The 25,862-nt window shown below is 42.0% G+C and overlaps 1 protein-coding gene across 1 annotated transcript in view; it reads right to left on the reverse strand.

The window, feature by feature from the left end:
• The window catches only part of LOC103906503 (tyrosine 3-monooxygenase), a 33,875-nt gene that overhangs the window by 2,449 nt on the left and 5,564 nt on the right, over positions 1–25,862 (reverse strand). The window contains exons 4-10 of the mRNA XM_009288418.1: positions 23,173–23,240; positions 21,925–21,975; positions 18,046–18,191; positions 11,132–11,267; positions 10,417–10,486; positions 8,687–8,743; positions 5,483–5,578 (exon numbers count right to left, since the gene is read on the reverse strand). Coding sequence (XP_009286693.1) covers positions 5,483–5,578; positions 8,687–8,743; positions 10,417–10,486; positions 11,132–11,267; positions 18,046–18,191; positions 21,925–21,975; positions 23,173–23,240 — 624 coding nt within the window. The remainder of the gene's footprint in view (positions 1–5,482; positions 5,579–8,686; positions 8,744–10,416; positions 10,487–11,131; positions 11,268–18,045; positions 18,192–21,924; positions 21,976–23,172; positions 23,241–25,862) is intronic.

The raw sequence follows: 25,862 nt of genomic DNA on the forward strand, positions 1-25,862 counted from the left end.
GCGTGTTTGTGTTTTAAGCCTGCAGAGGTTCTTCTGTATGTTCTTCTCAGGTTCTTCTACATTGTCCCCTCAGGCAGACAGGAGGATTATGAAAGCCACTTATGTCCACACTGCAGTCCATAGGCACATCTATCATTTGTTTACACATACTGGGGATACCTTTAAACCAGCCAACAGCAGAGCTGGTGACAGTGTGATTGCGTAGGTATTGGTGTTGGTTGTTTAGTACCTGCACAGGCTCCTGGGAAGGCAGCACAGCTCAGGCTTAAAGTGAGTTCCTGCACAGTTTGTCTGCCCCTGACACCCAAGTGAAACAGTTTAAAGCTAGCTCAGCTCCAGTGACATTTGAACTGCACCGTAGATGTGCCTAAAAGCTGGTTTGGCCTCCAATTGGCCACGTCGGTGAGTGCCGAGTTTCCTTGGTGAAGCGTCCTGAGTAAAAACAAAAAGGAAAAAGGCAACTCATCCCAGTCAACGTTGAGACCTTTCTTTCTACCTTCAGCCTGGACAGGGGGGCCCATCCACTGAGGGACCGTCTTTTAGTACCCACCCCTTCTTTGAGATCTGCCTGTTTGTCTTTCTCTCTTCTTCCCCAGTCTTCAGAGGCTCCCTTCACTATTTTATGATCCAAATGCCAACTCCCATGGTACTTGTAAATAACTGGTAAGAGTGGGTGACACTGCACAAGACTTTCAGCTCAATCTGCTGACTAGAAAAATTCAGACAGTTCCCTTAAGCACATTTTTAGATATTTCACTGAACTGAGCCTGAACTCTCCATCACTGGAGGCTTGCCTTAACCAGTAGGCCAATTTGCTGCAGAACTGGTGCAGAAATTAATACAGGGCTTTTTTGAAGGAGGAAAAAAAAAAAAAGTACAAGAATATAAAATGCTAAAAGATGGTGTTTTTCCTGTTCTTCATTTGCAGTGTGTAATTGAAGAATAAACCTTGGAGAGCACTCATACAACCTAAGATGGATGGTATACATAAACATGAGGCTGCTCTTATAATCTTAGAAGCTCTGGGGACCAACGGGAAAAGATTTCAGAAACTCAAAACCTGACAGGGGTCCCGCTATGCTGTCAGTGTTGAAGCCGAACTGAAATCCCATTGATTTCAGTGGAAGTTCAGCTTGAAACCGGATGGCCTTAAAGGCCTCTACGAGTTAAGTACTTGTTGTGCTGCAAGAAAAGCATATGTAGCACTGAGTGCTGCCAGAAGTGTGGTATGAGCCATAAGATTTTACAGTATGTAGGACACAGTCCAGCTGAGTGTTAACAGGAGAAGCATTTTGGATAATGTAGAACAGCTGACAATATAGTGAAATAAACAGTGCAATACCGAGAGCTGTTGGGGAGGAATTCTTACAGTTCAGAGGAGGCAAGGTTGGCCAGCAGTCAGACCCATTACAACTGTTCAGTTTAGACTTGGGTATGGTTATCCTGTCCCTTCCGATACCTAGCTGCTGTCACTAAATGATTTGTTAGGTAACATGGATTCAAGTGCACATCTCATGCAGAGGGCGTCTAGCTCTACCTCTCATCCTCTGCCTTTCTCCCAAGTTATGCCCTGAGTTTGGGCAGGATCAGCTCACCCACAGAAAACAACTACCTGAAGCTGAGTTCAAACTGGTCAGAGTGGGTGCTGTGGAGAAGAGGAAAACATTTTGAAGATTTCATAGTCAGGATGTGGTTCCCTGGGTTACAGTCACACACCCACAGACAGTCAGTCCAGGCTGCAGTTCAGGGATGTTCCCAGGCTCCTTGTTGATGCTAAGTTCTCATATAACATTAGCTGGATGTACTATTGCTCACCCTCTCCAGCTGGTTAGATGTTATCTCCTTGTAGCCAACCACCTAGCCTTAGTAACTCATGCCTTTATTGCTTCCTCAGTGACCAAATCATCCTGCTATTCCTGATTAAGAAGCCTTCAGTGATGAGGAAACCCCTCCTTTGCGCAGGTTGCTGCAGCATGCCTCCTCCATCACATGAGCTGCAGTGAGTCTGCCTGTGCCAAATATGCTGATCAGTTAAATGATATGGAATTGAGTTTGGGGCCTCCATGCACACGCCCACGTCTGGGCCCATACTGAGAAGACTGGCAGATAATTATCGGGATAGACAATGGCTTTCTCCCAAGCAGTAGCAAAACTTATCTAGAGCTTTCTCAAGAGCCAGTCTAAGACTGCAAAATGAGTTTTGCAAGAAACTGAAGGCTGTCATGACCCTCACTATCTTCCAATCTTCATCTTCTCTAACGAAACTGCCTAGCCACTGCAGTATTTCTAGAAAAATCCCTTCTATGAAATAGATATTGCACTACACATATTTCCTCTCTTCAGCTGTAAAAGAAACAGTTGGTATACATTTTCAAGTTGCTAGCAGGTGCTTAGGCATAGGACCTCAGCACTTTACTCACACTGCCACTGTCTATACTGAAGTTAGACTCAGATGCTTATGCAGACTGGAATGATTAAATGGAAACGTTTCTGTGTTTCAGTTTTGTTCCAAATAAAAATCTGAGAGATTAATCCGTCAGCCATAAAAGGAAACTTCAGCACTTAAGGCCATGGATATAATTAATTTGTGTACAAGAAGTTTCAGATGCTCAAGGTGAAGTGCACAGAACCCACTAAGCTGCTGTCCCAAAAGCTGCACTGTGATGAACTTGCAGAGCTCACGTAGGGATTGTACAGGGCACATAGCAGCATGGCTGGTGAACTACTTCCCCATCTTCAGACTGTCTTAAGTGTTACATGCAAGATGGACACACTTTCGGAAGGAGGGTAATCTTTCTTCATTACCTATTGAATATAAATGCTTTCACATCTGCATGTAATTTCAGTAAAATGATGGATGAAGACCTAGGTGGACCCAGCTGTATTAAAAGTTTATCCAGCAACATTACCCCACAACTACTGATGATAAAAGTAATTACAAGAATCTACCATTTACCAACTCAAGGAAAGTTACTGCTTCCATTGTCAACCTTAGTGGTAGGGAATCTGAGATGCAGTTATATTTTTTTGTTATATAGCACAGTTTTGTGAACAAGCAGTTCTTGCCTACTACTTTAATCAAAAGCAGAAGAGCTTGTTGGTGTCTGGTGAAGAAAAGGGTAGAAAGAGAGGAAAGAGAGCACCAGTCTGGTTCACTCAACTCCAGCCACCAAAAGTGAGCATTTCTGATGTGACTTTTACCTTCATCTGTGTCAAAATTAAACAGAAAAAGGAGGTAACATCAAATTAAACAGAAAAAGGAGGTAACATCAAATTAAACAGAAAAAGGAGGTAACATCATGCGATAGATTCTGTGGTGCATATTACTATGAAAGCTACGTAGGTATCGGAGACAAGATTACCCCTGCCCTTTAGTACCCTGTTTAACATGTAAATGCATTAGATTTAAAACTATAAAGTATTCAGGCAGGCAGAGTAGAATAACTGTTGCCTTGAACTGTGCTTTGACATTGGACCTTTTTGGTTTTACCAGGTAAATAAAAGCAAGCCTAGGTTTCCTGTGTGTTGGCTGTGAATATAGCAAGTACTGAAGGATTCCCAGAAAAACAGTAACTTCAGCCTTATCCTAGAACAGATAGACATAAATAGACATGTAACCCAAAAGCATTGCACTGGAGCCTAATTTGTAGGGGAGCTCATTGAGGTAACATATGCGATAGATTCTGTGGTGCATATTACTATGAAAGCTACGTAGGTATCGGAGACAAGATTACCCCTGCCCTTTAGTACCCTGTTTAACATGTAAATGCATTAGATTTAAAACTATAAAGTATTCAGGCAGGCAGAGTAGAATAACTGTTGCCTTGAACTGTGCTTTGACATTGGACCTTTTTGGTTTTACCAGGTAAATAAAAGCAAGCCTAGGTTTCCTGTGTGTTGGCTGTGAATATAGCAAGTACTGAAGGATTCCCAGAAAAACAGTAACTTCAGCCTTATCCTAGAACAGATAGACATAAATAGACATGTAACCCAAAAGCATTGCACTGGAGCCTAATTTGTAGGGGAGCTCATTGATCTGCTGTTTCAAAACAATACGTTTCACTGTTCTACAGATGAGTGCTGCGATAGTGCTAGCACACTTCGGCTCATGTTCATGAGCAGTGAGGCACAAGATCAGGTTGTTATGTAGAAAGGAAGGCATGTTTATTTCTCTAGAGGGCTAATGAGCATGCAGATCTCTCAGCTTATCAAGAGAGAAAGCTCTGCAAATCATATACCACAGTTTGCTCACAAAAGCCTCCAAATTGCAAGTGTTGGGAGAAAACCAATGCTGAACTCAGCAGGTGGTAAAATGAAGGTTGATGTCTGGGAGGGTTCCCCTTTCTATATGTTAGCTCTGTTGGGACTCCTATTATAAATGGCTTGAGATATGTTAACATGTTGTTTCTTCCTTCTGTCAATTGACTGGGAAGTGGGCTGACCTGTATACCATTAGGAGAATTTTGTAATATGTTTATTGTCATAACAATCCAACTATCTCCAGTTATGGGAGTCCAAGCTGTGCTAATCCAGCCACGTTCTATGTGAATGTATCATGTAGCTGGCTGTTAGGCTGTTGTGTCTATGTGTTAAGCTTAAAATATATCTCCCATGAAGAAATTGATTTCTGGTTTATAAAAATGCTTGAAAAGAGTGCTTTTTATCTTCCTCTGCCTCTTACTCATTCCAAAACATCATGCAGTATCTGCATGGCCTGAAGCAATTGAGACCTACTGATACCAGTTTAGGGCTTTTACACTTAGAAACTGATTATCTGCTTCAGTGCTCTGTGAAAATGATGAAAAATTAATATCTCCCCTATCAACTGTTTGTCCAAAGGAGGGGAAACCCATAAGCTTTCTGTAAAGGTGTACAGTCCCTCTTTCCACAGTTAATCTGTCCAGGCAGGTCAGTATCAAACCTGTGTACACAGATTTTCATCTACATAAAACTCGAGCTGGGAGTAGTTTTGAAATGTATTTAGGAATGTAAAATACTAAAGCATTTTCTTTTTGTCAGTCTGTTTACAGTTTCTTCGCACTTTATTTGGTCCAGTCAGTACAGTGCCTTTCTGATTCATATGCACATGAATGTCAATGGCATGGACGAAGCAGCAGTTCGTAATAGGCATAATATTGCCCTCTAGTGAGTAATTCAGAAAGGTACATGAGTTTTCTGTTCATCAACCGTATTACTAGTGGCCAGGAGCAGTAAGAAGCTAATACTTTATAGGATGGTTGATTTCGTTGCATTTCATCTCTTTAGGTGGAAGACAGGTACAATCCTACAGTAGTTTTTCCCCTACACAGTAGCTTCTGGGAAGGGAGAATAAATTTCTTTGCAAAAGAAAAAACAGTATCTTAAATCATATTGTTTTATGTGAGGAACCAATATTTTGCTTTTACCAGAGAGTTCAGAAAGCTGGATTATAGAAATCTTTCAATACCATACATTTGACACATACCATACATTTGACACATACCATAAGCTCCCCATAAGACGAAAGCAGACCTGCCCCGTAAGCTTTGATCGATCCATTTTGCTTGCAGAGACCAAACTCCACAGTGAACCAATAAAGCTGGTAATAAGAACAGCTTGTGAAAAACAGTCTCAACAGGCAGTTCATTTTTAAGCTTTTCATTTTTCCTTAATTTCCTTTTATCCTTATTCCTTAATGTCTTTGTATCTTCAAATTTTATAGTTGTATATTTTAAGAAATTTTTTTTGTCTCAACATATATAACACAAATTATAACATATATTTTTTCAAAATTTGCCATCCTTCCCATTCTCACTCCCCAAAAAATAGAAAAAAAAAATTGCTAATGATAATTACATGGGTAAATAAAGTCATAAAGTCCTACCCCCTTCTTTCTTTGGAAGATGTTACAAATTACCCTGCAACCCCTTAGCCCTGAGCTTCATTGTAGTCAGTGGAAGCTGACAGATTTCAACCCATGGTCCCCAGAAGGACAGGTAGACCCCCACAGAGGGTTCAAGACCCTAGGAAAGGTACTTGAAAGGACAGTTTCCCTCCTCCTTTGTCTGTGTGATAGCATTCAGAAGAATTGAAGAATGACTTATCCCTTAGCAGCAATGTACCCTTTACGATTATGCCAATTACATCTTTATCATGCTCCAGTAGAAAATAAAGAAACATCTGGGCTTTTCTTGCAATAAAGCATGCTTAGGACCATACTTCCTTTACCTGCTGGACAATAGTGGGATAAAAGCAACTCTTGGCTCTGCCAACCTGTTAGCCCTTCCCTTATTATAGCATCTAAGGAAAAGGACAGTGGAGGACCAATTCTGGACACAGTCTGACCCCTGAGCAGCTGGATAGGTGTTGTGCAAAAGAAAAACATGGAAAACACGAGGCATTTCAAGAATATGGCTTTGTGTCACAAGTCTTCAAGGTTCCTTTAGGGACACATAGCTCTTTGCTGCCTCATACACAGGGCTGGACCTTGGCTTCAGTTTAGCCATAAGTATTGCACTCTCAGCACCCTTCTTAAAGAACTGCAGGCAGTTTGTAAAATAATGTGAAACCCTATGTTATTCTGTCTGTTCTGCCTCATTCTTTCTTTCTCTTTCTTTCTCCCACTCTCTTTCACATGTCTTATAATTTTGATGACTTGGTTTTAGCCTGCAAATTTACCACTAAAGAAACAGCATGCCAGGATCTTTCTTTCTGCAGAATCCTGAGCTGCTTTCTCTACAGTTCAGCTAATAATTCTGCATTCTTATTGTGTTAATAATCTTGATTCTTATTATTTCACAGTGAAAAGTCTTTCGAGTATCTCCTCATTTTGCAGAAGGTCTTTTTGACTGGAGAATGAGACATGGGAGGAGGAGGAATTCTTTTTCGTGTTTCCTTAGATATCCTGTATTTGGCTTTTAGTTAGTGAGGTTCTTTCGGCTCTCACTGTTTTAACAGGGTACAAGACACAGTAGTAATGGCACTCTGTGGACAACATGGACACTGGCAATTTCCCATCTCTTGTGCATGGATCTACCTGCTTAGAGCAGTCCAGGGACTGAATGAAACAATGGCATTTTAAAGTTTGTCTTACAAATGTTATAGACCATAGCAGCAAGCAAAGTTGAGATTCTTTAAATAAACTTTTAGTTAGCTTAAATGCTGTCATATCACCTAAGGTAGTTACCTACATTCTCTTTATAATGAACAGAGGATGGCAGGGGCTTCCAGGGAAAAAAAAGAATTTATGTTAGACATCTATGTCAGGATAGCGAATACATTACAGGTTCTTCTTTATCTTCGCTTTCTAGTGAAGGAACCCAAACAATAATCCTAGATTAGATGTCTAACTTTTAAACAGTTGAAGATCGAGTTGTTAATCCCAAATATGTTTACTGTTCAGAATACTTGAATGGTGCTTACAAAATTGTGTTCTCACAGATCCTGAACTGCGGGTAGCCCTTTCAAAAAGGTGACCTTATTCTACCTCCCCAAACCATAGATGATACTATGACAATTTCAGATATGAGACCCATCATTCTTCAAACCTTAACCCAATCTCTAATCTAGTCCTAGCCAGTCCAGGGTCAGGGAAGGGTGCTTGCAGAGGAATGCTATGTAAGCCACTGGCCTTCACCCAGTCACCAAGACCTGGGTAATGATGCAAAATGGCTCTCTGGGACCTATAATTCTTTTAACGCTAGCAAAGGCATGGATCTTAATCTTACTAGCCTCTAGACCCAGAGAGGGGAAATTGCAGAGGAAATGTGGACGTGTCACTGCCTCTTCCCACATAGTCCCCTCACATCACCAGCCCAGGACCTGGATGATGCTACAAAAAATTCAGCACTGGCACCTTTTGCTCTCCGAACTCTAAAAATACTGCTACTTACCTAGTCCTGACCCAAGGATGGATATGTGCAGATAGATTTTAGGTGAGCCATAATCTCCTTCACACAGTGCCTCATTCCACTTCACCATGAGTGGGGCTATGGGCTGGGTGAGGAATTTCAGGAGTGACAGTCTCCTCCCATCCACCCCCTTTCCTGAATGAGCCTCACCCAGCTGGGTGAGGGTAAGGCTCCTCTCCTCCCCTGAAAAAATCATCAACACTGGGAAATGGCTGTCATTATCAGAAAAGAAATCATCTGGCCTCCAGTCCACTTTCAGAACAAGTTAAGATGGCAGCAAGGTGCTGCATGAGTTGTTCTGGCAGATGTATACAGCGTAGTGACTTAGAACTGAATGACAGTACCTGCTCTCAAATTGCTTTTAAGTGCTCACCTATTTTGTGAGATTGATGAATACAGGGTGAATCAAATTCTGATGATTCCCTACACCTTGTGTAGGAGAAAATGCAGGAATCACATTGGGTATCCAGTCTATTAGGCAAATCTGGAAAGCGAGTTGCAACCCTCCTGTGGCTGAAATTGTAGAAACTCTGCTTCAGCAATATAATCTTATAGAAGTAAAAAGTATAAGCATTTCCTCAGGTGGAATCACATGCTTCTGGGCTCTCCCAGAGGGACTCCAGCCCCTGCTCCAGCACCTCCCTAACCTGTGGATGAGGAGAAGAGACAATCCTGCTAATGGTCCCATTTTTGTAGCTAATCTGAGACACTGGAGAAGAGCCTTCCCTGCACAGTAAGGGATATGCAGTGAATCGTTTGGGTTTTGCCTCCGATGTTAAACTGCCATCTGTACTTACTGTGGCCAGTTTCTCAATCTCCGCTTCAGATGATCCAAGAGAAGCCAGTCCAATATCCTAAAGCAAGTAAGCAAGCAGGCAGTGTTACACTAGTGTGATTATTCAGCCCAAGGGAGAGAAAGAGGGGAAGGGGGAGGACCGCATTATTTCTAGCATGAATAGCATGAACTATTCATTGTTTTTGTCACCCAAAATGACCTTCCACGGCTTCCAGGATGCCTACTTCTGCCTGGCCCCCAGCTACATACCACTGGGAGCCACATTAGATGAGTGTTTAATCCTCAGCATTCTCTGTGTAAAGTTAACTATCTCTTGCCTTAATGCTGGAGTATCCCTGGCAGAGATTTATAGGGAGGCATGAGAAGGAAGGACAGCAAGGTGGGTTTTATCTTTGCCATTACCTTTCTGTCTCTCTTTCTGACAGCCCTTATGAGTGGGTCAGATCCGTGCAGGGAGGATTCTGTTTACTCTCATCTGTGCTGCCTGTTAATTGTTATTCTCACAATAGGAATCTGTAGATGTCTCTTCTTAGTTATCCCGGGAGCCATATCATGCAGCAAACAAACAAAATTAGGGCATTTTCACCATTCATTGTCTCATGTTGAATGGAACAAAAAAGAATTTTCATGGGGTGAATTTCAAATGTGAAAATACTTTGTGAAAAAAAACAGTGAAATGCGAAAATTCATTTAAGGTGATCCCATGTTGTATAGTCTGTGTTATAGATGGGAAAAGAGGAAAGCTGAAAGTTTTGAAATGGCTATAATCTCACTATTTCTAATGTGTCTTCAGTTCTGGTATTGAACTGAACTGAAGAGTTTTCTTCTAGAATAAATTATAGACCACTAGGATATTTTAAGTACTACTCATGTGAATCTGATAATAACCGATATTTATGACCAAAATGGAAACTGGCATGTATCCAAGTCAATACAACTGGGAACCACATTATATGAGGTGAATTGGCTTTCTTTTTAAGATATTCTGACAGGGACCTACATCATGTAACCCCTCTGCTCTTATTGCCAGTTTCCACTCTGGCAGCTGATTGATAAGCCTAGAATACGAGTTGTCTTCTTTCCTCTGCTATGGTTTTGAGGCACATTCATAGTTCTGAAGTCTTTAATTATACGAGGTCATTGAGTTCTCTTGGTCTGACATTGACTGCTCATACTAAATAGCCCCTTATTGTACAAAGAAGCCCTGTTTGCTTTTTGGAGCCTCCTCACTAGTGTGAGCAATGCTGTCAGAATCTGGTGAGCTGTAAAAGGAAAAACAACTCCAATGAATGACATGGTGATGGACACAATTAAAGTATCATGTGAGATAAAAATGTACGTCCAGAGACAGAACCAGCCTGGGGGCTCGATGGCTGTTGCTGGTTAGGTTCATGTGGTGTAGGACAGGAAGACAGGGGAACAGCGTAGTCAGTACAACTCAAACACGCAGCACTGCAGAGGCTCCACTGGCATCCTTCTGCAGACTGACACGGCCCTCCCACAGACAAGTCCCACAAGCACTGCCTGCCCTTCCTTTTACACAATGTCCACAGGGAGTAGTGCTACCACTCCCTTGGAGTAAATGCTAGCCCACCACCCCTGGAGGTTGCGACTCAGGCACAATCAAGTCTTAAAATAGCGTTTCAAGCACAGTGAGCTACATGCCTTTGGGCACGTCTGGCCTGCTATCCACAGCAGTTGGCTAAACAGCCAGCAGAACAAACTTCTTACCTGTGAGAACTGGGCAAACTCCTTGTCAGCTAGCATGGGAACATGACCCAACAACTCATGGCAGCAGTCTCTGGAAAACAAGTGACCTTCATGTTTAATAAAGGTTTCTTTTCCTACCCTACATGAACTTCCCATGAAGGACTTTAGCCGATAGACCCCCAAAGGGAGCTAGTGTGAGGGCTGCTCCGCAGTAGCTGCCTGCATACCTGGCCTGGCTCTGCAGGGAGCATGACAGAGCATTCCCTTCTGCCATGGGGAACCAGCTGCCCTGCACTACCTTGGCTATTGTCTCACTTGGGATGGCACGGGCATTAGTCTCCTATGTCACAACATCTTTGAAAGGCCCGTGTTTTGTCCCAGCATGCAACAAAAGTGTCTGTGTGAACTTGTAATTTCTCATGAAATGTAATTGCTGTTGTCTGGCCAGCACTTACTGGGAGAGTTTCACAGCAGGGAATCAAACCCCAGCAGATGGTAACTGAAGGCAGGATGAAAAGATTAAACCAGATATTCTCCATTCTTTTGCTTCCCCAGACAACTTTGCAAGAGAGACAGAGACCCACACCCTCTCATGCATGACTTCCCCTTCTAACTCTCCAGCTACCAGTTTCTCAAATTGTTTCATTCTGTGGACTACTGGATAGAGCTCCAGAGCCATTCCCAAGGGAATCATCCCCAACACATTCAGAAGGACAGGATTGTGCATCAAACTTACGGCTCTGGGGAATGCATAGGAGACGAGAAATGCCTTATATACTGTGTGCTCTGGAAGACACGAAATGCCAGGCTGGCAAGGAAGTCACGAGCAGACAGCAATCCTGCAGCTGGTCTCAACTGGAAACCTGTTCTTTCTGCAAAGGGAATTGAGACTGAATTTAGGAGTTTCTAGGGTTAACTACATGGCACACTTACTTCAGGTAAGCAGTTTCAGAGGGCCTTCGTGCTCTGCTGCAGTAGTTCCCTCCACCTAAGCATGGTAGAAACATCCTGACTTATCATTATCGATTTGTCCCTGTACTGTTATGGGTCCAATTACTGCAACATTAAATCACTTAATCATCCAACCCACACGTATTCACACAGCAATGATGTGAGTTACGGAAGTACTGCCTACCCCAGTTTACATTTTTAGCACATTTACACACATTTTTCTACTATGACCCACATGTCAGTGATGTATCTAAGGTCACGTATCATCCTTATGATCAAGCAGGAGACAGAACCTGCATTTTCAGTCCCGGCTAGTTTATTAATTCTTAGATTCACTCTCATTTCCTCTACAGTATATGTAAAAAACAAACAGGAGATTGACAAGGGACACACCCCATCCCTACTCTTGCCTGAGAGCACCTGACTCTTCCCTGCTGCTAGGTTACTGTTTAGCCTCCTTCTGCAGAGTTTCTTATTCCCTGCACTGAAACCCCTGGTAGTTTGCACTGTTGAAGACAGAATTAGGTGGACCGTGGGTCTGATCCAGTCTGGGCAATTCTTCTGTTCCTCAATGGGCCTAGTTCAACATACCCCAGAGGTAGAATTGGAGTATACTGTTCAACTTCATTTCCATTTGTCAGTGCATGCTCCACATATATAAAGTAGCTCAGCACTGGCAAAACTTGCTATCAATTTTACCTTTCTGCCTGGACTTCATTAGAATGGGAACACACAGGAGAAAGAGCAAACAGGTCCTAGTCAGAGATAAGGGTGCTGGAATTTGGCCCTTAACCATTTAACATCAGAGTTTCCATCAGTGCTCTCACCTATTTTTCCCCTCTGTTTTTTTTTCACCATTATGTTTGTCTAGAACTAACTACACAGCCTCCCAGTGATGTGATCGTAGATGTTTTGCTTTGCATGTGTCCATAGAACAGGACAGAAGAATGCAATACTTTTGCGCTATGACTTCAGCTTGTGCTATCAGTGTTACCGCAGGACACCCTGCGTTACTATGAAAGGTCTATGAGAGACAACTAACAAAATAACCAGTCCTATGGTCAGCAGACTACATAATCTGCATTTCCCTGGGAAACATGTTGGTGGTCTGCAAAGCTAAGAAAATTGAAAATTACTGCTTTAAAAGAGAGCCAACGATAATCTTTTTGAAGTCCTATATTCAAAATCTGTGTTGCATTCTCAGCTCCCATAAATGACATTTCATCTTCTTTAAAGCATAAAACTACATTTTTTAAAAAATCAGAAATGGTTTTATTCTCCCTTCTCTATCCATACTCTATTGTGTCATGAAGCCTGGAACCTAATTTATTTTATGTAAACAAACAAAAAAAATCCCACCCAGAAACCAAGCCATTTACAAGATTTGTTTTGGTTTGGTTTTTAATGTTTCTTCCAGCATTTCTTGTCTTGCTCTGTCTGGCTATTAGCACTTTTCTCATTAAAAAGAAAAAAAAAAAAAAAGAGACAGGAAGAGAAGAAAAGGAAAAAAAAGGCTTCACTGGAAGAATTAGAAGTGACAAAGCACCTGAAGCTATACAGGACAAAAAAAGAGTGGACAGCTTCTACCTGACAGTGTGAGGGACTAGGTGGTTAGCATTTGCCATGGTTATCTTCTACTGCTCTGCTGAATTCAAAGGTAATAGGTACAGAACTGCCTAAAAGCTGAACAACAGCAAATAAACCAGCAAAAGCATCAGAGTTAACCAGGAAATTGGAAATGGTTGTAAAGCACTGTTCTCCCCACCCCCCAGTTAAGAAAGCAGGGTGTGTGGGGGAATAGACACACCATCAGCTATGTCTCCTTAGGCATTAGCCAGGAGCTGGCACAGAAGGGTACTCTCTTGCTGCTGATGCCATACTAAGCCAATCCAGAGGAATGTGAAAAGCTCAGAATCTCGTCATCTTTGGGCTAAATTCTGAGTCTGAGTGAAGTGAAAACTGCACCAGCTGAAAAATATATCAGACGAACACCAAGCCCGAAGTAACTCAGTTTTGGAAGGACTATGAAAAAGTCTGGGGAAATTTATATTGCTTTAGCATCCATGTTGAAGGAGCAGGAGGGAAAATGAAAATTACAGCTTATGTTCCCTGAGATGTCCTTTTAAATATAGGCCAGTGAATCAGACAGTCTGCTGATGAAACAGACTTGGCCAGTTGCCTTGAAAAGCCATAGGAAAAAGTTGTCTGCTGAAGGTAATATCTGCAAAATCTGAACTTCTATTTCATTACTGCACAATAAAACCAGCAATCAGTAGATAACTGGGGGTGTGGCTGATTGGACCTGCTGCCCAAATAGCTCTCAAATCAAAATGAGTTGAAGAGAAGGTCTTGAGCAGTTGACCTAAAGTGATCTGTAAGGCTTAATTCTTGGCCTAAAAAGCTCATGTATACAGGCCTGTGTGTTGTAGTGTGAGCTTGCTTGAGTTCACTGGCTGTAATTTCTTCCAGCTGTGGAGGACAATGAATGCCTAAATCCAAACATCTTTCCTAGAAAGAAAGACGTGCCTGGGTTTATCTAGTTAACCCTTTAGAAAAATGCCATGTTACATGGTCACATGGTTAACCATTTAAATTCCCTTTAAGTAATTATGAAATACTTATGATGTAGAGTTCATTTCTGTTCAAACCAGCCTCACTGGCAGACCAGGTAACACTAGACAGATCTTGGAGTTCAACTTGTATTGAAGTCAAAAGGAATTGCTTGCTTGAGTTCACAGATACTGCTGACTAAAAGAGAAGATGGAAGTTTATCTGGCTGTGTGGGCTGGTTAAAACATGATCACTTTCTCTCCAGGATATCCCTCTTTCTCTCTGCATCCCTATAGTTTATTATATTCAAAGCTGCCCCAGGGGAGGTTTAGACTGGACATTAGGAAGCTTTTCTTTACCAAGAGTGTGGTCAAACACTGGAACAGGCTTCCTTGAGAGGTGGTTGATGCCCCAAGCCTGTCAGAGTTTAAGAGGCATTTGGACAATGCCCTTAACAACATGTTTTAACTTTTGGTCAGACCTGAATTGGTCGGACAGTTGGACTAGATGATCGTTGTAGGTCCCTTCCAACTGAAATAGTTCTATTCTATCCTATCCTATCCTATCCTAACCTTCTACATAACGTCTTATCATCACATATGTTGAAGAATGGTCCAGTCCTTAGAGGCAGTATTTAGCAAAGATATATGCTGGGATTTATGTCCTAAATGGGAGAGTGGGACAGTTCAGGGCTCACCCAGAGCTAACCAGTGACAGGAGGAACTGCACTATGCATCTCCACATAGACTGTAGTTGAAATACATCCACTGTATGCCAAGGAATTTTGGGAGACACATCACAGCCTACAGTTTGGTTAAGGTTTGGTTGGTTGAGCACTGCACGCCTGTAACACAGGAAAGAGCCTAAGCACACAGTTGATTGACGAGTTGTAAGGAGCAAAAATTCTGGCCTTGCTGACGCTGGTGGTAAAAGCCACCCAAATTAGTAATCATAGAATCATAGAATCATAGAATCATTGAGGTTGGAAAAGACCTCTAAGATCATCGAGTCCAACCGTCAACCCAACACCACCATGTCCACTAAACCATGTCCCTAAGCGTCTCATCTACACGTCTTTTAAACACTTCCAGGGATGGGGACTCCACCACTTCCCTGGGCAGCCTGTTCCAATGTTTAATCACTCTTTCAGTAAAGAAATTTTTCCTTACATCCAATCTAAACCTCCCCTGGCGCAACTTGAGGCCATTTCCTCTCGTCCTGTCACTTGTTACTTGGGAGAAGAGACCAACACCCACCTCGCTACAACCTCCTGTCAGGTAGTTGTAGAGAGCGATGAGGTCTCCCCTCAGCCTCCTTTTCTCCAGGCTAAACAACCCCAGTTCCCTCAGCCGCTCCTCATAAGACTTGTTCTCCAGACCCTTCACCAGCCTCGTTGCCCTTCTCTGGACACGCTCCAGCACCTCAACGTCCTTCTTGTAGTGAGGGGCCCAAAACTGAACACAGTATTCGAGGTGCGGCCTCACCAGGGCCGAGTACAGGGGCACGATCACTTCCCTACTCCTGCTGGCCACACTATTTCTGATACAGGCCAGGATGCCATTGGCCTTCTTGGCTGCCTGGGCACACTGCCGGCTCATGGTCAGCCGGCTGTCGACCAACACCCCCAGGTCCTTCTCTGCTGGGCAGCTTTCCAGCCACTCTTCCCCAAGCCTGTAGTGCTGCATGGGGTTGTTGTGGCCGAAGTGCAGGACCCGGCACTTGGCCTTGTTGAACCTCATACAATTGGCCTGGGCCCATCGATCCAGCCTGTCCAGGTCCCTCTGCAGAGCCTTCCTACCCTCGAGCAGGTCAACGCTCCCACCCAACTTGGTGTCGTCTGCAAACTTACTGAGGGTGCACTCAATCCCCTCATCCAGATCATTGATAAAGATATTAAACAAGACCGGCCCCAATACTGAGCCCTGGGGAACACCGCTCGTGACCGGCCGCCAACTGGATTTGACTCCATTCACCAAAAATGGTGAATGGAAAAATCAGAACTCCTTATAAATCATACCCCTCACCCAGTGGCTGCTTGGCATGAGGCTGTCTTTAACACAGATTTTACAGACCTTGCAGATGCTTCTGACTTCGACTGAGTTCATTACAAAGGGACCTTGCAATAATGTCAATCTTATGCTGTTCTAGAAAGTATTCTGCATAGTGAAATGACCTTATTAGAGGGAATCATTGAGATAAGTAAGATATCAGTCCAAAGCCCCATATAATGGGACTAAAATAGCTTACTCACTCTTAATTGTGTCTAGCTGTAAACACAGTTCTTTTGAACAAACTTTGTTTCATCTATGCATAATCTTTTACAAAGCCTGTAGACTAAACTACTTCAGGTTTTATCTACAGTTTAAGGAGGGTAGGACCAGTGCTCCCGAGAGCCATTCTTTTCATTTTCCTTAGACACCCATTCCAGGATGGAATAAAACACCTCTGAAGTGCCTGATTCTCATTCCCAGTCAGAACAGTTTGGACAATCAGCTTACACTAGACACCCCGTGTTTATAGTAGGTGAGTTGAAACTCACTGTGAACATCTTCCCAACCGTTACTAGCAGAATTTTCAGAATGACTATTTTTACTGCATTTTTTTTTTACTTAGGACAATTTGTACGGCATAGAGAAAATTTAGAATCAGAGCCTACAAAAGAAGTGAGTAGGCCTGAACTCCAGGCAATCAAATCCTGTCAACCAACATGAGCAATACAAATAGTATTATGACAAGATATTCTTACATTATCCCAAATTCTCCCACTTTGAAATCACCTGATTCGCTTAAAGAATATTCATATCTGTGGTAATCAAATCAGCATCACATGATTTCTGGAGCTCCCTGCTGTCAGATAGTGTAAATGAGATGAGTTCAACTACTTCATGAGAAAAAATATTTATCAGCCCAGTTACTGTAGGAGGGAAGTGAGATGAATAGTTGAATAGAAGGGAAAATATATGAGAAAATACATAATGCATACACAGAAATTTCCTACAGCTGGATGTGATGGTGCTGGTATGCTCATGAGGGATGCTTTTCATATGCCAACCTTCCATTCCCTTACACTAAAGGTGCAATAAAAACTTTGTCATCGAACAGCTTAATCTTCCCTAAAAATGGCAATGTCTTGAAAACCTCTTCAGCAACAGAAAGCTCATTCAAGCTTACTGACATCACGTACTGATATGTGGAGTAGGTCACTTGATTCCCTGAATATTGTATTTAAATTGAATTTATTTAAAGCTAAGCCATACTTTTTATTATTTATTTCAGCATAGTGATCAGCTGTCCTCCACTCTCTAGCACATCTTCTTGTCACTGAGAAGGAGCAAGGAAGCTTTAAAGGCTGCCTTTCTTTAGTCATTCTTGATAATGGTAGAAAATCAGCTGGTTGACACAAAGCACCTGGCCTTGGGAATCTATGCAGCCTGTGGCCTCAAAAATAATGCAGGCTCCCTTCCTCTCCTGCCCTTTGCTAGTCAACCCCCAGCTAACAGCAGGTAGGTCAGCCTAGCAATTTTATGTGTCCTTCCGAGGCCACAGCTTCATGCATTTACAGACTAACACCACAGCCTTTCTGCTCTGTCAGCCACGTGGTAGGTACCAAAGAGTTTAGTGTGGCAAGTGGGGCCATGGAGACAGAAAGAAGCAGTGTTGTTACAAGGCAGCTGCTGACAGACTAGCAGGACCTCCTGGAAATCCTCTCTTCTAGCACACGTTGCCATCTTGTCTCATGCATCAGAAAAAAGTGGACTTCAGAGGTATGTACCTGTACTTGTGTTTGGGTCTTAATAGCAGCATAGCTATAGAAGCATAAAATACAGCCAAACACATAGAAAGCCTGTGTGTGGAAGTCATGCTGAGCAGTGTGCTGCTATGGTTGTACTGCTGTTAGTACTGGAATTAGCTGGTTAGTGCTACACCAACTGCAGCCATTCACAGAGCAAACACAAACTTACTTACAGCTTGGTCCCTAGATATGCCTGGTATTAATGTCCTGTGCTACAGCTCATCTTGCATGAGGGAACTCTACAGCTAATCAGCTCTGGTCGCCAGCTTGGGTCCTACGAGATGGTTTGTGTGTGTATGTGGTGTACATATGTATCCAGGAAAACCTAGAATAAACCATGGTTCATAATGACTGGCCTTTTAAAAATCTGGAGACGTCCTGAAGTTGAGGTATGTTATCCTCTTGGTAGCCACAGTATTTCTCCAGCTGCTGGAAAGCATCCAGGTACTGTGTACAGGCATGAGTAGGGTAAAGGCTGCTCAGTTTCCTGTAGACTTCTCTCCTGAAAAGCAAAAGCCATATAGCATGACCCACCTCAATAAAGCAGTACTTCTCTGCCCTATCTACAGATCCACAGAGAGGCATAAACCCCCAGCATATGCAATGGTCTAAAAATCTGAACTTGGGACACTTGGTGCTTGGAAGCCGATGCCTGGGTGGATGTAGCAAAGCATAAGGGTTTTTTGTTTCACTTTTCCTTCAGAAGGTGGGTTCTGTTCAGCAAATCTGTTTTATCCCTTCCTACACCCTCCTTTAATGTAACAGGACTTAATTCTGATTCAAAAGTGCTTCTTGCTTAGGTATAAGGGTGTTGGAAGTTCCAGGGAAATCCCAGGGAGAAAGCTGAGGCTGTGGCCCTCTCTATGCTATGCAGTTTAGGGATGGAATGAATCAGGTATTCCCTCCCTCTCTATGTGGGGGTACAACTTGAAAAGCCAGTCCCTCCATCTCCATGCTGAAGCCCAGCCTATATTTGACTTTCACAAACCTCTTCCTAAAAAAGCACATTTTCTGATACTGAAGAGTAACATCTGGACAGGCAAAGAGGTTCATACTTTTGCAGTTCAAAATGCCTGGCATGGGCTATGTATTTGAAAGACATGCCAACTTCTTGAAGCATTTAGCCCATTATACAAAAAGAGACCAGCTGAAGAAAAATATATATAACCAGATTTGGGCACAGGCTTCAAGCTTCTCCCAAACTTGATGGTGCTTGGATTTAGAGCTGTGGTTTGGAATATATTTAGCTGTTGCAAAATAAACAAGTAGTAATAGGATGGCAAAGAACCTTATAGAAATGGTTATTTTTGTTCAGACATGGCCCTAGGGTGTTAACAATTTTATAAACATTGTTTTATGAAAATTGAGATCATTCTTGGAAATGCTGGCTACGGAAAATGACCTTTTGTTGTTTTTGTATTGTATTTTTTTTGTGATGCTATTGTTGCTATGGAGGTGATAGCCAGTCCCTGGTAATGGCTCTCTTCATTTGTACGAATGTCTTACACAGTGTGGGAGTAATGAACCAGGATGACGGGGGTGGAGGAAAACCTTAGGAGGAAAAAAAATTAGAAGAACAGAGGGAAACAGTGGCTGCTGTCACTATTGCAAAAGCCGCAGGAGACTGGGCCATTTCCATAGAAGAATTAGGAAAAAATGAGGAGGACTAGAGTTCAAGTGTTGCCCTGGCTTATTTCCCCACAGAATACTACTGACTTCAGTGGGATTGCATAGGATCTGAACCAGTACACAGTTCATCCCCAGACTGGAGTCTAGAGAGGTCAGGCTTGTTTACAGTTCTGCACATATGGTCTCTTTTACCAAAGCATCATTCTACTGTGTGTCCAAACATTGACTACCACAGAAACACAGGCAGTCTCAGAGACTAGTGATGAATTATCCAAAGCTGTGTCCTCCTCTTTAAGTACCTCTAAAGCAATCATCTAAGTTCACTCCAAAGTCAATAAAGTAACAGATACTTCCAGACAACAGTTTAGCTTGCCCTAATGTAGTGTCTCAAATAGGTGTAACACCTCACCGTATGGAGGTGCTATCACTCAAAGGACCATTAAGGTGCTACTTGATGGTACTTCAGTCCAGAGATGAAAAGAGAAACTGCTGAAAGTGTGGGCTATGAAATACTCTAGAAAGGAGCCTAATAACGAAGGATGAAGCCAGCCACTTGAAAGACTTTAAAGACAATGACCTTATTTTACATAAATTTCCTTATTCTTTTAGGAAGAAGTGGCACTATTCAGCTTTATTATGAAGATGTGACAGGTGCATCACATAATTTTGTCCTAGATTCTCCCTTTTTCTTGTATAGCTTTTACCCATAAGACGTCTTTTATGACTACTTAGTTTCAGGGCCTTCCAAGAAGCCTGCTTGAAAACAGAAATTCAGATCATCTGTACCCTCTGTTTTCTGAATGTCATATTTCTTCACTTGATTAGTTTTCATTTTTATAATCATGTTGCTACAAACTGAAGGCATCCAACAACTCTTCAGAGTGAACACCAAGGGAATTTATTCTGTGCTACAAATTTCCCGTTCAATTGCAATGTGCTCAATTAAGTTGTGCTGTAATGTAGCTGATCTCAAGGCACAGCCCAGGGAGCTGTGATAACCATTGGGAAGTCTAATTTTGGAAACAGATTTACATAACAAGACAACCTGGGTTGCTGGGGCTGGCTGCTGTTTGGGGAAATGGGCAGATACTACTTTAAAGGCCTATTCCGTTACCACAGTGGGACTAATTCTAGGTGGAGAAGGGCTGGAATGACGGAGGTTGGCAACAAAAGGGAAAAACAGGAAAGAACACAAAATTAAATTTTCTTAAATATGATGTTCCCACACACCATCCCATGCCAAGATTGTTGGCTGGTGGTAGCAATCATGAGCATGACACCGACCATCAATCTTCGACAATTGAAAGATGTTGTAAAAACCTATTTGAGCTTAATAAAAATGTGACCGCCTGGATGAGTTGGATGCAAGGTTTCTATGTGATTGTGGGCAACACCCCTCAAGCTTTCTATGGCACAGTAGATTTTATTTAAAATAAAATAATCACTGAAAAAGATGGGATGGCCCTGTGGTTGAGGTTCTGGCATGAGACATCTAGTGTATGGATTTAATTCCTGGCATTGACATAAACTTTGTGTATAATTTTTGGCAAATCACTTAAGCTCTAGCTTTTTTCAGTTCCAGTTATAAAATGTGGTCATCATTCTTCCTTTCTCCCACCTTTAGGCTGCCTTTCAATTTAAATTGTAATTTTTTCTGAACAAAGACTCTCTTTTATTATGTGCACTTGTGGCACCTTGCACAATCCTGGGACTCTGCTCTTAGTTGGGACATTTGGACATATTCATGTTTGTATTATCACACAAATGTGTAATTATTGCTGCTTACTGAGATTTGTTAAAGTTAGTGGGAGAAAGTGGAAACAGGTATATGAAATAAGAACTCTGTTGTCTTTCAAATCTGCAACATACTTCACATAACATCTGCAAACATACTTTGAATTGAATTAATTTTGGTTGGTTGGTTGGTTTGGTTGGTTTTTTGGTTGCTGTTTTTTGAGTGGCAAATCTTCAGGAGAAACAAAGCCCCAGTGAAGAAATTCTGCACCCATGTAAAAGTAACTTGCCATCATTTCATATGACATCAAAGGCCTTTTTACAGTGTAAATAATGTATCCTGGGAGGGCACTCCAAAATTTCTTTTACCTTCAGTTCGAGAGAATGATACCTATTCATGTTAACAGCAATGAATGCTTGCAGGAGAGCACACAAGGCTGGTCTGTCCTATGAACATTGGATTAGCCACATCCTTTGAGTGAATTTGCATCCTGCGAGTGGGCATTTTCTCCCGGCAACAGATTCGGAAAGGAAATATTTCTGTCACCACCATAGCTATGGTTAATTAGAGTTCAGTTAGAAGAAATTATACTATAGGCTCCAGGTGTTTTCTGGCTTCTGATATCTTGATGTGATTGGCAGGCAGGGAGATGGTCAGGGAAATGCATTTTGCTCTAGAAAGTGAATAGTTAAGGCCAGCCCTGAGAATGGGTTTCTGCAAAACAAATGGCCAAAAGGCGACACTTAACCAAGGAATAAAATTTGAGATGGATAAATATGGTTTTAAAATGTGATAAATGTCTCACATTGCCAGTCTTTCCTGGGACTGCAGTGGCATGGCCCAGAAGTCGGAGTATAAGTAATGAACTCACCAAGTTGCAGTCTCCTGCGCTGTGTACTCAATGAGAGGCAAAGGGTCTCCTCTGTAATGAAGAGAGGAAACAATGCATGCGTCTAAAGCATGTTTCAAGTTCAGTTTCCAAGTATTATTTTCTTTGCCTGCATCATGAATATTTGCTGTAATGAAGATAGAAATGGCAAAATAGTATATAATTAACAACTTCTTTGTCTTGGTAGGATCTAATGTGTGCATTTTCTGTCTGTTCCGGTGTGGGGAGGAAACAGAGGGATATGGTGAGAAAGGGAGCCATGTTCTGCTTCATAGAAGAAAAAAGAGGCCTTCAGGCTTACCCTTACCTCTGCTGAAGGCAATCTAGCAACCGAAATGCAGTGTGTGCCTGCAGGGTCCATCCCTGGAGGATGTGATTAGCACAGTATCATCAGAGAAGAGGATTCATGAACTCACCAGCAGAGAGCTGCTCAGGCATACACTGTGTAGCTATCACTAACTTCTCTGATGGGCGGTCTTCTCTCCTCTTCCTCGCTCTCGCTTCTTCAGTAGCTCTGAGTCAGTTCAGTGTGTGCTTTTATGCCATTTTGTGCTGCACTAGCTGTGATATATGGTGGTGGTGAGAAAACTGCACTCAAATGGAAGTGTCTCAAGACGTGGGAGATTTCACCAGTTCTTGGATACCATAAGGCTGATAGTCCACAACCAGTTCTACCTATACATCTGATTGACTCTGTCAGACAGCAGTGTGATTCTGGTGAAGTTTTACACGTAAAGGCAGAAACATTTTCCATCACCCACACACGACCTGAGAGGTTTTTAGGTAGCTAATGTACATAGCTAGAGACATTTTATCAAACAAATAACAAAAATTGTAAATTGCTTTTCTTTGTCAAAAATATGTTCCTAAACACTGTTCCTTATAGTTCCTTGAAAAAGATTAGCCTCAGCTCAGGAGCTAGTCCTAAAAGGAACTGCAAAATTGAAATGAAAGAGTCATATTGAGAAATCACCTCTGCTAAGGCAAAATACAGCACTGAAGGAGATGTGAATGCAATCCTAAGATTTTTGTATTAAGGTATATTTGCTGTGTTGTGGGAAAAGTCTATTTCATACGGAGTGAAAGCTTCTGTGGCTGAATTCTGTCTTCTAAAACATAGCCCCATTGATACATTGACAAAAGATTAAGTCTCTAGTATTTCTTGCACACGAAGATGTCTGAAAGCACATGTGGACTGCTGAAGTCTCTCTTCAGCAGCCTTGTACTTACGCTCTGTAATTAAAGGCAAGGTCAGCAAAGAATGCCCTCCGCTTCTTATACTCCAGGTCGGTGTATCCCTGAGTTGGAAAATAATTCAGGAAAAAAGTTTTACATTAAGAGAGATTTGTGGGCGTAAATAAATTTGCTAACAGAAGCATTCAGAAAATCTAGGCCTCAAATAGGTTGTTTTCATTGAGGCAATGAACCTTGAGCCTTATGAACAGGGTAAGCCAAAGTCTGCAATCAATTACATCCGTGACATTTTGATGAAAATTTGGGGCCTGTGACCAGAAAAGAAGGTAACATGGCTTGGTGGGAAGGTTTTGGAGTTGTTCATAAACACTACATCACAGACCATTACACTTACAGTCAAATTTAAATGCAAATCACATTAAAAATGGAATTGAAATAGGGGTATCACTTCTGTTGGGGAAGAGCCGAATCGCCGAATCATTTCTTTCCTGTACTAAGCACGAAGGTTGCAATATAGGACTGTGATGGACATGATGGTACCAAGCCTACTACCACCTTGCCAGAGAAAGTACACTGCACCTGCACAATACCCTGCACTTTGGGCGAAGAAGGGGTCCTCACTGGCTAGAAATCATTAGAGCTGCCACTGAATCTGTAGAAAGTACAGCCTTTCAGCTCAGTCCCCCCTTGCCCGTTTATTACCATGTTATGATAAAGGCAGATTCAGTGGTATCTGTTTAAAGGGGCAGTTTACATATTAAATACTGGAGTTTTCTTTTTGCCCCTCTGGCGTTTACTAGAAGTTGAGCTTCAAGCAGGCTTCTCCAGCTATTAAATACGAATAGAGATGTGGAATCAAATTCCTTTGAATTTTACATCATTCATAATAGGAATAAAATCTGAAATCTGGCACTGTGTTACTAATATAACTCATAAAGCAGCGTTGATCAGCATCACTGTACAAATATTTATTATTCTAAAATATTCATAATTTACTGGAACCACTTTGCATATTACAAGCCAAATTTCTCCCTTAGGTTTATTCACATAATTTTCAGTGTAGCAATAATACCAGTAATACTGCAGTTAATGAGTATTGTGTGCGTGAATCTGAGGAAAGAACTGGATCTCGAGAGCATGTCTATTTTTATCATGTGTTATGGATAATATGTTCATTCAGATGCCACCCTTGCTTGTCAGTAGCTGTAACAATTCCATGCAAAACACGTGGAGAAGCCATCAGGCCAGATGGCTAGCATTGATGCTGTGACCTCTCAGCTTTGTCCCTGCTGATCCCAGGGCTCTGTACCCATTCTCTGAGCAGCAGGAGCCCCCCTGGGGGACCGCTACAGACAGTTTCAGGGTGCCCCAGAGATTGGTGTCACAGTGTCATCAGTTTGCTTTTCTAGCCATTAAAGAAAACAGTAAAGAACAAAGTGAAGCTGTTGAAATGGACAGCCCAAATTGCCTATTTGGTAGTAAATGTATATGCAAAATCTCTGCTGAGCCACCTGTACATCAGCATATTTGGTACTTTCCTCCAACCTGTCCATTTTTGAGCCATGCTTAGCAGCACAGTAAATGAGCCCACATTGTGCTCCCTCCTGCCACAGACAAATGATTTTCAGTGCCTGAGCTAACTTGTTTCAAGCTAGTTTAGGTATTTCTACATTGCACTGCATTCTGCAGTGTAGATTTATCCCCACTCAATACTTCTGTAACTCTGCACTGTTGGTGCTTTCTCTCCTCCTCTTCAGTGCTCATACCTCCTATTTGGCAAAGTAGGAGGGGAGCTTGGTCCAATTGAAAGAATTCCCAATGTGCATTCATTTATCTCATGAGAAACAGCCTCAGAGCTAGTTCAGGAAAATGACAAATACTTGGATTGTTTCTATCAGAAAGATGTGAGGAAGAATGAAAGATGTCCTGGTTAAGGAGGATATGAAGCTCTCCTAAAGCATTATAATTTAATAAGTGATTCTCAAAAATAGAAGATAGACTCAGAAGGGTTTTTTTGTAGCACACAGAACTGTACATAGCTAACAACATTACCATTGTGTAGGTTAATAAAAGGGTCTAAATAGAATTCAGACATTTAGAAAAGGGAATGACAATATCTTGTAGATTCTGTTGACATCCATCTAAATCTTCCTTGCATTTTTCAGGGCAAAGTTTGTACTTTTTTTCCTCTTCATGCATCACTTCTATGTGATGTTTGGCAGAACACTTCACAACAAGTCTGTGACCTACCTTGTCAATCAGCAAATGGCCCTTTGGAGTCCCTTATTTGTCTGTACCTAACTCATATCTCATTTGTACTAAAGTTGGAAAACTTTGATGAGAAACAAGTGTTTGTTTGTTCCCAGTAGTTTGCTTTACTATTATCATCTCTAGAGCGGGACTCTACAGTGCATTTTCTTCTTTCTCCTCTTAGAGTTTCTGCTTATGGCTAAGAGTACACACACAAACTGTTATGAGTAAAGCCCTTTTTGCAGCCCACTCATAACCAAGACCTACTGCCTGAATCCAAGGGAAAGCCCGTCACAAACATTCTAACAATATTTTGCAGAGTAGCATCAATAAGTACTGCCAAAATCCTGGCTCCAAAGACCTTGTGAAAAGTCAGATGTAAATTAGGATTATAATCTTCCAACTTCCTTCCTCTTTAAACTTTAGATGCTTACCTCAGCTGAAATCACTAGACCTTTTGAGCTCCTCCAGTCACA

This window comes from Aptenodytes forsteri, unplaced genomic scaffold (assembly GCF_000699145.1).
Source record: "Aptenodytes forsteri isolate BGI_AS27 unplaced genomic scaffold, ASM69914v1 Scaffold56, whole genome shotgun sequence".
Lineage (NCBI taxonomy): Eukaryota > Metazoa > Chordata > Aves > Sphenisciformes > Spheniscidae > Aptenodytes > Aptenodytes forsteri.